Source organism: Corvus brachyrhynchos, unplaced genomic scaffold, assembly GCF_000691975.1.
Source record: "Corvus brachyrhynchos isolate BGI_N302 unplaced genomic scaffold, ASM69197v1 scaffold49, whole genome shotgun sequence".
Lineage (NCBI taxonomy): Eukaryota > Metazoa > Chordata > Aves > Passeriformes > Corvidae > Corvus > Corvus brachyrhynchos.
Genome location: NW_008240029.1, coordinates 221,059 through 234,516, shown reverse-complemented (window position 1 = coordinate 234,516; position 13,458 = coordinate 221,059). Strand labels below are relative to the sequence as shown.

Below are 13,458 nucleotides of genomic sequence, written 5' to 3'. Positions count from 1 at the left end.
AGAGCATATTAAAATAAAAGTTGTTAAAAAGGAACCTTGGGTGGTAGGCTAATAGAAAACCAATCATGGCAAAATTTCATACTGACAAAAGATACGAGATCTGAGACATTTAATGGACATAGAGAAAAAGAAAACAGATAAAATAGTCACTGAAATTGGACCTAACCCATACTCTCTCTCAGTATTTTGTTCTAGTTCTGCCAGAATTTGAGATTTTGGAGGCAAGTGTGTAAAAAACCTGGCTGTCCTGTAATGGAACTCCAAAATTCTCATAAAAATAAACACCTTGTACCTGCACTTTACAGTAGGATTCAGGGGGTTTCTAACACTAAGATATAAGGCATTCAGTTCACTGTATTTTAAACTATGGTAAGCACAGCTATAATATGCACGATATGAATGCAAGTATCTGCCTTGCCAATTGACAGTACAGCAAATGAAGTCTCAAAAAGTCTTATGTACATTCACCCTCTGCCAGCAAAACAAGAAAAACACAGTGCATGAAGCCAATGCTTTTTCTCCATGTAAAAACAAAGCAAGCAAACAAACTAACTAACCAACCAAAACACAAGTGCTAGAATATTTAGAAATCAGAAAACATGCATCAGGATCACCATATACTTAAATATGAACACAAACATGAAGAATCCTGCCAGGATTATTAGAACACTGGAGCACGTGCCCTATGAAAACAGGCTTGTTGAACTAGACTTAATTAGCCAGAGGGGAAAACATAATGAATCTTAGAAAGAATCCAACAGCTTTCCTGTACAAGGAGGTATCAAGAAGAGGGAATGGGACTGTTCACTGCTGTATAATAGACATTAGGTGTAAACTGAAACATGAGAGTTTCCAGCTAGTTATAAGGAAAAACATGTTACTGAATCAAGTTGCCTAGAGAACCTGGTAAGACTCCATCCTTTGAAGTTTTCATGACCAGAAGCTCCCCACCAGCTTCATCTATGGCATGTGCATAAGACACTCAGCAGAAAACATTCTGCAGGAGGGCTGACGTAAATCAGAGACTAAGCACCCCACATAGTACTGCCCTGCCTTGCTCCTTGGGCATCAAAGTTAAAGTCAAAATTCCTCTGGTTAGAAAAGGAAAAAAGAGGTTATGTTACTGTACTGTTGTCCCACTCAGTGTAGAAAGTTACCTTCAAGTTTTTTCACTTTTGTTTCCAGTTTCTTTCTCCTGTTAAAAAGAACACATTAATAGATCATTTTTTAAAATAGAACTATGTTGCATGAAAAGCCAGAAAAAAATAAATCTAGCCATTCAGAGAAAACACACCTCCTATACCCAGGACCTGTGAGACCAATGAGTCCCTGAAGTTGAAAAATTAAACTGGTGGCATGTTGCTGACATTCTCACACAAACAGCTGTATCTGTTACAGAGGCCAAATTTGCTTTTGAGAGCATCAATCCACTAATCCAAGTATATAAAAATACCTTCAGCTACAACTTGGAACTAGAAATACAACTCCAGAAAACTGGCTTCTGTTTTTTGCATTTCTATGATGTAATGCAAACAGGTTCGTTTTACTCCTTAAAAACAATCAAGCTTTGCTTACAATTAATAGTATCTAAGCAATGAGATAACCATGAATAGCCTTCAGGATCACTAATGTCCCACAGTTTTTTGTTCAGAACATCCAGGTGCTTTAGACTAAAGCCAAACCAAAAGAAAAAACATTATGCATCCCGAACAATTTTGACTTCAGCATTTCCAACCCTACCTTATATGTAAAACACACAGAACTGGAAAATAAATAAATAGAAAAGCAAACATTTCTACTGTTTTCTTCAGTTAAATTCCAATATCCCAGAAATTGTTTTTAAACTGTTGTGGTAAGTAGAGGATTCTACCAATGCTCGCCGATCACCTTCATGAAGCAGAACACAGTTCATCTATTCCCCATATTAAAACCTATGTAATAGATTGAGATTTACTGTCTAAGCCTTTCTGGATATTCAGGCTTTAATTACCACTTCAGACATTAACCAGAATATATTCAAAAACCCACTCATAAATGGGATGATTGATCACCTTTTGCATGTTCAGTAGTCAAAGCATTTATACTATAAAGTAATAGGCCAATGATTCTGTGCCTTCTCAGCCTGAAGAGGTTCATACTTACTTTCCTATATGAGGGCATTGACAGTCAAGCCATAGGTGAGAATTTCAGCAAAATTCCTCATAAAAACATCTTTACAGAAAAAAAAAGGAGGGGTGAGAGAGGGGGGAGTTGTCCTTTAGAAAATAGGAGGTAAGAAACTTCTGTTTCTCTGTAGATTATCTTCAAGTGAATGCACAGAAGTACTACATGTACAATGCATGGACATTGGAAGCAAGATCAACTGACACAGGAAGACTACAGAGATGCTGTTTACCATTGCAGGGAGAAGACCCATGCAGCCAAAGCTCGATTAGAATTCAAGCTGACCAGTACTCTGAAGGACACAAAAAGGGCTTTTCAAAATATCTTAACAGCAAATGGAAGATCAGAAATAACATCAGTCCATTGCTTGATGAGGTTAGTCATGTCACAAATAGGGATGCAAAGCAGAGATGTTTAATGCCTTCTTCAGATCTGTCACCAATGACAGACCCTGAGGACTCCCAGAAACCTGTGTGGAAGATCACAACAGGCTTGTTCAGCTTAGGAAAGAGAAGGCTAAGGGGTGACCTCATCACAGTTTACAGCTTCCTCAGTGGGGGACAGTGGAGATGAAGGTGCTGATCTGCTCTCTCTGGTGACCATTGACAGGACAGAAGGAAATGCAATGAAGCTACATTGGTGGAAGTTCAGATGGGACATTAGGAAAAGGTTCTTCAGGCTCTCCAGGGAAGCACTCATTGACACCAAGCCTGTCAGAGTCCCAGAAGCACCTGAATGACAGTCTTAGCTGTAGCTTAGTTTTAAGTAGTCCTGCAAGGAGCAGGGAGTTGGACTCAATAATCCTCATAGGTAGTTTTCAACTTGAGATAGAAATGCTATGATACAAATAACTAAGAACCTGAATAAACAGACACTAAATGCCAACATTATCATGGCACTAATATTTACAAATGAAGTAATTACATTTACACATGTAGTACTATACTAATTTCATCAATATGCAACTACATTAAGAAAATAGGTAGATGTTAAATCTAGCATTTACAAAAAGCAGCTTGCAGATGATGCATTTGGGCAGAACTCCTCTTATGCTACACAACTCAAGTTCCTATCTGATCTTTAAGATAAAGGCACAACTGTAGTTGACAGGAGTTGTACTCCACAGGAATTGCCATTCTTGTAGAATATTCAGATCTCAACTAGACAGTCCTGAGCAAGCTAACTTTGACACTGGCTCTGAATGGCAGATTGGACCAAAGGACATGACCTAAGTTTTTTAACAGTAACTGTAGATTAACAGTAATTTTATGAAAATTCACTATTACTCTGCTTCTGAAAAAATCCAGCTTTCAAATTACTGAACTCATATGACCTACTGCTTAAAATGGCTTCAGTGTCAGACATATACAAAACAGCTACAGAACCACAGAATTGAGGTTGAGGTTGTGAGAATCCTCTGGAAGTTACCTTGTCCAACCCATGCTGCTGTAGCAGGGCCACCTACAGCTTGCTACCCAGGCCCATTGCCAAATGGCTTCTGAATATCTCCAAGGATGGTGAGGCCACAAGCTCCCAGGGCAATCTGTGGAAGTACTCAGTCATTCTCACAGCAAAAAGTGTTTCCTGATGTACACAGGAAACATGACATTCTTTGTCTTAGTTTGTGCCCATTGCTTCTTGTCCTGTCACTGGGGTCCAAGGAAGTGAGCCTGGCTCTGTCTTCTTTACACGCTCCCTTCAGGTATTTATAGACATTGATAATACCAACCCTGAGTCTTTTCTTCTCCAGACTTAAGAGTCCCAGTTCTCTCACCCTTCTGTCAATAGAGAGATGCTCGTATTCCTTAATCATCTTCATGGTCCTTCACTGAACTCACTCCCGTATACCCATGTCTGTCTTGTACTGAGGAGTCCAGAACTAACACAGTACTTCAGGGGTGGCAACAGCAGTGCTGAAGAGAAGGAGCATCTCCCTCACCCTGCTGGCAAAAACTTTGCTTCTTGAAAACCAAGACACTGGTAGCCTTCTTTGCCACAAGTGTGTATCATTGGCTCATTGGTCATGAGAGCACCCCAAGCTGCTGTCCACCTAAGTGTCCCCCAGCAGGTACTGGTGTTTGTGATTGTTCCTCATCAGGTGCAGGCTTCACACTTCTCTTTGCTGAACTTCCCAATGTTTCTGTCAGCTCATTTCTTCAGCCTGTCAAGCTTGTGCTCGAAAGCAGCACACCCCTCTGGCCCAGCAGCCACACTTGTGTCATTGGCAAGCTTGCCCTGTGGAGCCTTGGGAGCTGATACTGTGCTGGAGAAAAGGACTGAGTGGACCGATGGCCCCTTCCTTGGGGGTGGGGGGCTGCAACATTCAGCATTTGCACCAGCTTGTGCGAGAGCAGCTGCAGGCTAGGCATGTCATTCCTGCAGCTGGTCCATTGAACTCTTCTGTTTTTGTTATTCAAAATGTTGCCACAATCCTGGACCCTATCTCAAAGATTGCTTTTTTACCGTATCACCTTGCGACCCCTCCTGCATTGTTTTGATTGCTTTTTGTGATAGATAATAATTCTGATTTGTAAGCTATCTTTTCAAGCAATTAACTGGTATGTTTTATCGAAGTACTCTTTTCTGTAAAAATGGTACAGTATTTAAGCAGCTGATGATACCACCTTGCTTATTTTTGCTCGGTGAGTGGTTGTTGTTCTGTTAGATATATTATTTCACTGTTCATAGTAAGAAAACTGCATGTTATGTTATACATTTTCCTGAATTTGGTAAGTTAAAAGATGTTCGTGTTACATATTGTTAGAACAGAAAAGGGCAAGTGCAGGGATGGGGTGTGCCCCCTGCAAAAGACTGCAAAGAGGTTTATATGTTCTTAATTTTTCAATCGCATTCAGAATGATCACAGGCTCACTTAGAAAAAGCTGAAGTACTTGTTAAGAATCTTGAAAGCGGAAAATGAGAAGGCCCCTTTCCGTTGATAACCTGGGGGCAAAGATATGCTTGTGTTTCCACAGATTCCAGTCCACGATGCAAGAGTGGTCCAACCAGCCTTGGATACTCCAGCCTCATAATCAGCTTGTGGAAAAGATAAACTCTTCTGAAGTCATGTTCTTAACTGATACTAATAAAGTTTTTAAGCAATTTTGCAAGTATTTTAGGGAAACCCTCTCAGTCAAAGCTTGAGGCTCTGACCAAGCCCTAGCCCTGGCTGACTGGGGATTATACCATCAGATCCAGGTGTTTCTGCCCTAAAAGTGTAATCAAGTCACTTGGACGTGTTGATTTGATCTTATAAAAGCTGGACCCTCTTTCAAAGTAAACCTGGAAGTCTTGCCTGGGAAAGACTTTCTAAGTCTTCACTGTGAAACAAGACCTCCCAGCCATTGCAGACTCTGAGTGATGGTAGAAGTTTTAGACAACTTTACTTTGTTTCTCAAAGTTCAAGCTGTTTAATCAGTCTTCATATATAGGACTAGTTATTGAGTGTTTTCATCTATCCCCCTGTTCATAGGAAAGATACTGCTTTTGTGAGGAACAGAGCTTATTTGGTTCGGGTAGTGGGCCAAACACATCCTAATGTTAGAAGTGTTTTGTTTTATAATTCTTGTTTGTATAAAACAGAAAAGGCGGATTTATGGGGAGAGATAAGATAGAGTTGAGTTACAAGCTGTAAAACCTGCCTGCAGAGGCACATGGCAGCACAAAGGAGCACATGGCGGCACACAGAGAGGTTTGTTTCCACTGGACCCTGGGGGGAGGAAGTGTCACAAAGCAGACCCCTACGGAGAGGAGCCTGCCGGGAGCTGATGGAAGGGTGAAAAGCGAGTGATCATCCCACAGAAGGAAGTGTGTTGCTGATGTGGCAACACAAGATAGGTCATGTAATGAGGACTGCCATATAAGGAAATACTGTGTCTTAGAAAAGTGTATAAAACCAGCTCGTTTCTTCGAATAAACAATTCAGATTCCACGCCGGTCTGGGTCCATGCCTCAGTTGCCGACAGTCTCCAACTAGACTTTGCACAGTGCTCATCGCCACACTCAAGGCCCAGCCATTCAGCCAGTTTTTGATCCACTGTCTGCCCATCCAGCCCCTACAGCACCAGCCTAAGGGGCTATGATGAAGCTGTTATGGGAGACAGTGTCAGAGATCTTACTGATGACCTGTCAGACTCTAGCCACTGCTCTCCCCTCATCTAGCAGACATGTCAATTTATAAGGTTAGTGAAGCACGACTTTCCCTTGGTGAGCAACTTGCCCTTGGTGAGGCCATGCTGTCTGCTCCCAAGGAGCTTCTTGTCTTTCTTGTGCCTGAAAATGAGTTCAAGCATGACCAGCTCCATCTCCTTTCCAAGGATCAAGGTGAGGCTGACTGGCCTGCAGTTCCCTGGCTCCTTCTTCTTGAGGATATGACTGACAGATAGGGACAAACATTTTATCAATGCTGACACAATAAACTGCCAGCACATCACAGTGGTCAGTTCCCTCTTAAGATGCAGCTAGCAATGGGGTAGCTGCTCTCTGCTGCTCTTAGATAGGACAATGTGCTAAATATTCCATTAAGCTCACAGTACATTGAGTACACCTATATGTGAAATAAGTGCAGTCTGGCTGAAGAAATGACAACAAAGCTAGTCTCCTCATACAGTCTTTTGGCCTCTTAATAATGGCCTTTTAAGCCTCTTAATAATGGCCTGATGCTGTGCTTGTGAATATCATATGTTTCACAAGTTATGTAAAGATACCAGAGTATCTCTCTTGAGAAGTGCTTCAGTCACTTGATCATCTCCATGGGCCTTCATTAGACTCTCTCCAATACACCCTTATCTCCTGTACAGAGAAGCCCAGAACTGGGCACAGTACATCAAGGCATGGCCTCACTAGTACTGAGCAGAGGGAACCAATCACTTCCCTTAACCTGCTGGTAGCACCAAAATAGCTTAGAAACACCAAAGTTAAAAATGATAACCAGCTTACATGGAAGCAAGGAGTCACCAGCAAGAGTCCCATTGGGATGTGTGCTAGAACACATCAAAAATAAAAGCTGACTACAAAAGCAGAAGGGTCTTAGAATTCGAAGTCACTAGAGAGCAATTATTGGTTTTCATAAATGTAAAATGATGCATGTGAAGAAAAATAACCACAACTACCAACACTTGGCTGTATATTAGCTGGTTCTCTTTTGTGAGCATGAGTACCTTTCCACACAATATTGAGAAGTCACAGTTCCCTGATATATGTGATTTAAAGGTTAAAAGTATTAGCGGATTAAAGAGCAATTAGACAAGCTCATTAGAGTATCCACTAAGAGCTCTCAGAGTTAACACACACATACAATCCAGGCAAGGAAGCTTCTGAGTGACTGCTTACTGGAAAAACAAACTTTGGGAATTATCAAGGCACAGCTTCAGAATATTCAGTATTATGGCAGCAAAAAGGGTTACTGCATTTTTGGTGCCAAATCCCTCCTGCTCATTTCCAAACAGGGCAGACAGTTCACTATGAACTGCTGAGCTGTTACATTAAAAACAATTATTTTAAGGACTGATTTTAGTACAGACCACTTTGGCAGTATCATTCCTCTACTGGCCTCAGAGACTTAACAGCAAAACTGAAATGGATAGCAATAACAAAAAGCCGAGACTAAGAACCACTTAAAACTGGAGAAATTACAGTTTTTTCTCAATTTCATCCTGTTCTTAAAAACTTTCATTAAACAACCATGTAAAGCTACTTCAAGACAAGACAATAAATAAAACTAACATTGCACTCAAGAGTGTTTGCTACAAAACTCAAGATCATTCTTCCATCAACTCCTTGTTCTACAAAGGCGTAAGTAAAAAAATTTTAGCGAAATGGAAAGCATAACTAGGTAAGGTACACTACCAAATTTGGAAGAGGTAAGAGAGGCAAAGACAGGTTGTGAAAAAAAGAAGCATCACTCACACAGCATCACTGTTTAGTATTTCTTCTTTAATTTTAACATACTCCAGCTGACTCTCCCGATAAATCTTCAGAGAACTCTGAAGAAGGAAAGCACAGTTAAAATATGTCCATACTGAGGGCAAAAAAAAAATAGATGGCAGATACCTTACCTATTCTAATGAAAGCAGTGCCAGGCCAAAACAATATATTCAATAAGAAAAGCAAGTTGGAAAGTCAGGTTATCCTCCTTCTTTAAAGGCAAAAGTTATAACAAACAAACACATAAATCTCTGTATGTCTATCTTTTGAGTACGTGCCTTCAACACCTAGCTGGATAGGTACTTGAAGCTGAAGTCAAGAGCTTTACTATTTTACACCATATATAGTCCTATTTTTTCTGAAAAAGTGCCATCAGGACATCAGCTACTAATGCTTGCTGAGGGAAGAGGAATTATAAAACCATTCTAACACAGAACACAAACTAGGTACAGCAACAAGACAAATGTTAGTATCCTGTCTCATACCGTTGTGGGGTATGCCCAGCCCCTGCCCTGGAGGGATCTCTGCTGAGATAAGAGATTTCGCAATAGCCCAGCAGGACTCCCTGGAAAGGCAAACACTCTTCACGGCGAGGAAAGACAGACCTACAATCCTTTGGGAGACACTATGCAGATTTTTTCGTAACCCATTGGCCTGTGACCATCCCAGATCCTCTGTAATCCATTGGCAGGGCAGAGAGATGCTTGTCCCTGGCTCCCCTTTGACAGACTAATAAAGCTGCCTTGTGCGGAACAGCTACACGAGCCTCTCGTCTCTCCCTGGTCTGGCCTGGAGGCTGCCCTGCAGAGCTGAGCTGGAATCACGAGCTGATATCACTAAAGAGCTGACAGTCTCTGCACGGGCCCTCCTGCCAGCAGCTGAGGGAAGACACCAGGCCTCGGGAAGGCGATTCCTTTCGGGACCATCCCCCCGGGCCGGTCACCTCTTCCTGGGTCAGAGCCGCTGACCCCCTCACCAGCTGTAATATACCATCATGAAAAAACTACAAGAAAGAAGGTGGGGTATTTTCTTCAGAAATAATAATAATGTCTAGAAAATACATACATTTGGGTAATTTGAACAATCTAAACCTTCTTTCCCACAGACTAAATCTCAGCTAAGCGATGGGAGAGAAATTAGGAATAAACTCAAGAAGCTAAAAATGTAAAAACATATGTTCAAAAAGATAACAGAAGCACAACCCTATTCTGCACAGACCCTCTTTCTTGGTACCTTCTCAGTAGTACAAGTTATACTCAATAATCTGACAAGATCAGAGCAGAAAATCAAAGGAGTCTGAATGTTTCTCCTTCTTTCCTTCCTTAGTGGGGAAATAAAAAACAAATAATCTGATCAAAAATCGTAAGAACTACAACATCCTAAACTTTTTGCCTCTCTGAATCCTGAAGTCATTTAATTAATTTCACCTAAACCCAGAGCTACCTGTCCCAACGAGCTGGAAATAACAACGGAGCTCATTAAAGTCAGCTTCATTAAGATGAGCATTAAATAGATATATTTCCTTCAACAGAAAAAGTGCAAGTTATTTAAACCTTACAAGCACACCTTTTTTTCCTCCAACTCTGCCTTCAAGGAACCCAACTCCTCCTGGCACTTTTCCAGAGGCAGAATTTTCTGTAACATCTTCTCCACTTGGCAACGAAGAGCAGAGATCTCTCTGAAATGAGATGTGCAATTAAAAAAGAAGTTGCCAAAAACACAGATGCTTTTAAATTCAGCATTCTGATTCTTCAATCAAGCGTCTGAGTATTACGCTTTTATCCTATGGAAAAAATGCTGAGAGAGACACCCAAAAGCTTTAAGAGTTTCAGCATTCTCATTTTTCTACCTATTTAAAGAAAATTCAAGATCTGTTTTTAAAACACTACACTGAACCTAAAGCTAGATGCAAGCAGATGGCATGTGCCACAGAGATTTGCTGCCCACACCAAAGTGCCGGTAATAAGTGTCTCTGCATACATACACAGCGCTGTAAAATAAGAGCAGAGTCCAACTGCAGTGTTTTTCAGCAGGCAAGCTGGAGTCCATAAAAATTATACGCTGCCTCTTCCTCTATAATCACAGAATAAGCAAGGGCACACAGCAACAACTCTTAAGTCAAAATGCTTACACAAATATGGATGCCCCAAATAGGTTTACACTTAACCACCACCAAAACATGAGCTTCACACCTCCACTTGGTCACTTAAGACTATTACTAGCACAGGGCAAGGAAAGAATCCCACACAGGTATGGTAGAAGAAGGACAGATTGCTCTTCTCATCATACGTTTGCTAACTATGGCCTAGGAAGCATGGTAAAAATACCACACTAAAAGCTTAGACCCATGGCTGTTGCTATTACTCCATCAGACTTCTAAAACTAACCACAACACAGAGAACATAGTAATACATCTCTAGTAAACAATAGAAATCAAACTTACCGTTCAGCAAATTGAAGCTGTAATCTCTTGTTAAGGTAGAAATTAAAAACAGTTTATCAAATGTTCTTAAGTATATTTCAATCCAACTGCAACTTGCAAAGAAACACCCAGTAAAGACTTCCTAACACAAAAAACCCTCCCCAAAACTTGCAGAAGGAAGTGTTTAATATGTGCAATTCAATACATTTGAAGTGAATAAGCAGAGCTTCTTCTGTTACATGAAAAAGATTGAGTAATTCTCAGCAACACAGATTTCAAATAGACCGCTTTAAACCATATACCAGAAACAGGCAGATCTTAAGTGGATAGTTTTAATTCCAAAGGCCTATTTTCTTTACAAAACCTACCCAGTTTGTTCTTTATTAGAGACACCATCTCATAACTTAAATAGAAAGCCTTAAGCCCTTTTATAAGAATTGTTATAGGTATACTAATCCTGTAAGAACACAAATAGAAAACTAAAGGATATCAGTGCATTTCTGTTGATACTCTGCCAGCAAACGACTGTAGGAAAAGAAAAAACCCAGACATTACTCATTTTCTCACCTGATTTTGACAATCATGTGTGAGGGTATCTTTCCTTTTGCTTTACAGATAAATAGAGAAAGTGTAAGATTGGTTTGCATTTTCTGATAGCAGTCAATACAACTTTTATTTCATTAAGCCATTCACACCTCAAATCAAACTGCTTTAAGTAGAAAAAAACCCCAACAATTACAAGAATTTGTAGCCATTAACTAATTGCAGCTTTGAAAAATATATTGCTTAGATAAAGGACCTAAAATACATATATATTAGAATATACACACACACATATATAGATACATAAAAAACATGTTTCCAAACTTGAAGGGATGTTTTCCTAAAAAAGAACACACATGTCAGAGAAATAGTTCAAAAGGCCCTATGTTGGTCTCCTAGCAGCCAGAAAGGGTGACACCCTGATGCAAGAGGGCCATTGGACGCCACCAAGGAAAGCTACTATTTTCCTTCCTCAAATGGAGGAAAGAAAATAGTAGCTTTCCTTGGTGCTGTTATGTTTTTTAAGAACAGAGAGAAGAAGGAACAAGAAAGAGTAACATGATGGGAGTTACCCCAATACAGAGAGGGCTGCATTACTTTCTATTGCAATAGTTGAGAATAATCCAGTAAGGCAAGAAAAGGCTAAACTGCAAGTAGTTAAAGAAGAGGCAATTTCCATAAGAAATATATGCACTGGCAGAAAGAAGAGGGACACAAAGTTTAGAGGTCAGAAAAGAAATCACAACAGAGTAAAGGAGCTTTGAAAAAAGGGCCCTAGTTAAGAGACCCAGTGTGCGCTACCTTAAATACTCTCTGGAAATAGAATGCAGGACTGACATTTAGATTCATTAAAGCCAGATTGACATATATCAAGGAAAGGGTACATAAGAAACAAAGCACTACAATTAGGAGACATAGCATGGATATTAGGCCATAGTACAAAGGTATACATAGCATACCTTGATATATTATTCCATACAATCATATGTTGATGGGTTTTGAGAAGAATTGGAAGCAAGCACAGAAGAGAAAGCAAACTGTAAGAAGGATTTTATAATCACACTGTTCTGAACAACTTTCAGCTTCACTTTCCATATTCTGATATTTAATCCCAACAGAATATCAGAACTTAATGACCAGATTGAATTCTGCTGAAAAAGTTCATATGCATCTGTACTCAACTTTTAGTTCTCATATTCCTCACTACAGAAAAATGAAATAAGCAAGCACAATTAAATGAATGAAATAAATATAAATAAATTACTAAATAAATATCATCAAAGATCTACTGCCTTAAACAAATAAATTTAATTAATCTCTTCAAAGAACTGTTTCTGCGTGTACTTCTTATAATTTTATAGGTACACCAAATAGCCCTGTTTACTGCCATTATAAACAGATGTTTTACAGAAAAAATTAAAGAAGTTTTACAGTCTAGATTTAGGATCTGTTTGTGAAGAACTTACTTTCATTTTGAGCAGCATTTAGTGTAGTGCATTAACAAATATCCACATTCCACAAGTCGTATTTACCACATTGTTGTAAGTACTTAAGAACAATAAAACTCAAACAAACAAAAACGTGTGCAATTGTACTTACTCTCCGTCAATAATTTTTTGCTTCAGTGCAATTAATGCAGCTACATATTCATTTATATTCTGTAAGGAAGAGTCTCAAGTCAGTTAAGAACTTACATCCCAAAAACCAGTACTGTAAATAACACCTAATCTGACTGCTAATGTTACAGGAAATACAATAATCTGTCTTCTTTTTTACAGTTCTCTTGGTGAACAAGTTACTAAATCACCAAAAGTACATTCATTTAAATACACATGGAGAATGCAGGCTCCACAAGAAAGTATGCATATTTAAATGTAGCCTTACTACAAAAGCCCTTCACACTTTGCCTTTGCAGTAGATTCCATACTAAATCCCTATAACTTTTCCCCTCAAAATCCAACTAACCTTTAGCAGAATATCAGCAATAAACATTAGCTCACTTTAATCTACAGATTTTCCAGTTTCTTATCCATACTCATTCTAAGTGTGCCCCGTGAACTCTCAACAGGACCTTCTCTTCATTTAAAGGAAAAACAAGTATTACCCAAAGCATAATAGTATAAAAATACACGCTCGCTTTAAGAGCCCTCAAGGAAGTAAATCGTAAGTCCTTACACTGCACTGACGCCAAGCCGAAAGGATAGGACTAGAAATTCCCTGACAGATCCCACTAGGCACGTCGCAAAGACACGAACTACTTTTCCACACTTAACCTGGTTAAAGCTCGACACTGCTGCTACTTCTACAGAGCCCGTTTGCCACGCACGCTATCCGCGTTCTCGACGCGCCGGGAGTGGTGACTGTGGTACCCGACACTTCCTAGCCGCCAGCGGCCCGACGCTGAG

The 13,458-nt window shown here is 39.9% G+C and overlaps 1 protein-coding gene across 5 annotated transcripts in view; it reads right to left on the bottom strand.

The window, feature by feature from the left end:
• ICE1 (interactor of little elongation complex ELL subunit 1) overlaps positions 1-12,731 on the bottom strand; it is a 42,231-nt gene extending 29,500 nt beyond the window's left edge. The window contains exons 1-6 of one of the 5 annotated variants that reach the window (XM_017743635.1): positions 12,653-12,731; positions 11,001-11,035; positions 10,532-10,550; positions 9,655-9,766; positions 8,071-8,147; positions 1,158-1,195 (exon numbers count right to left, since the gene is read on the bottom strand). In XM_017743635.1, the coding sequence (XP_017599124.1) occupies positions 1,158-1,195; positions 8,071-8,147; positions 9,655-9,732 (193 nt within the window). In that variant the 5' untranslated portion in view covers positions 9,733-9,766; positions 10,532-10,550; positions 11,001-11,035; positions 12,653-12,731. Of the gene's footprint in view, positions 1-1,157; positions 1,196-8,070; positions 8,148-9,654; positions 9,767-10,531; positions 10,551-11,000; positions 11,036-12,012; positions 12,303-12,652 lie in introns of those variants that run through there. The other 4 variants (XM_017743636.1, XM_017743633.1, XM_017743634.1 and 1 more) reach the window with 4 other exon arrangements.
• Between the last annotated feature and the right edge of the window lie 727 nt (positions 12,732-13,458).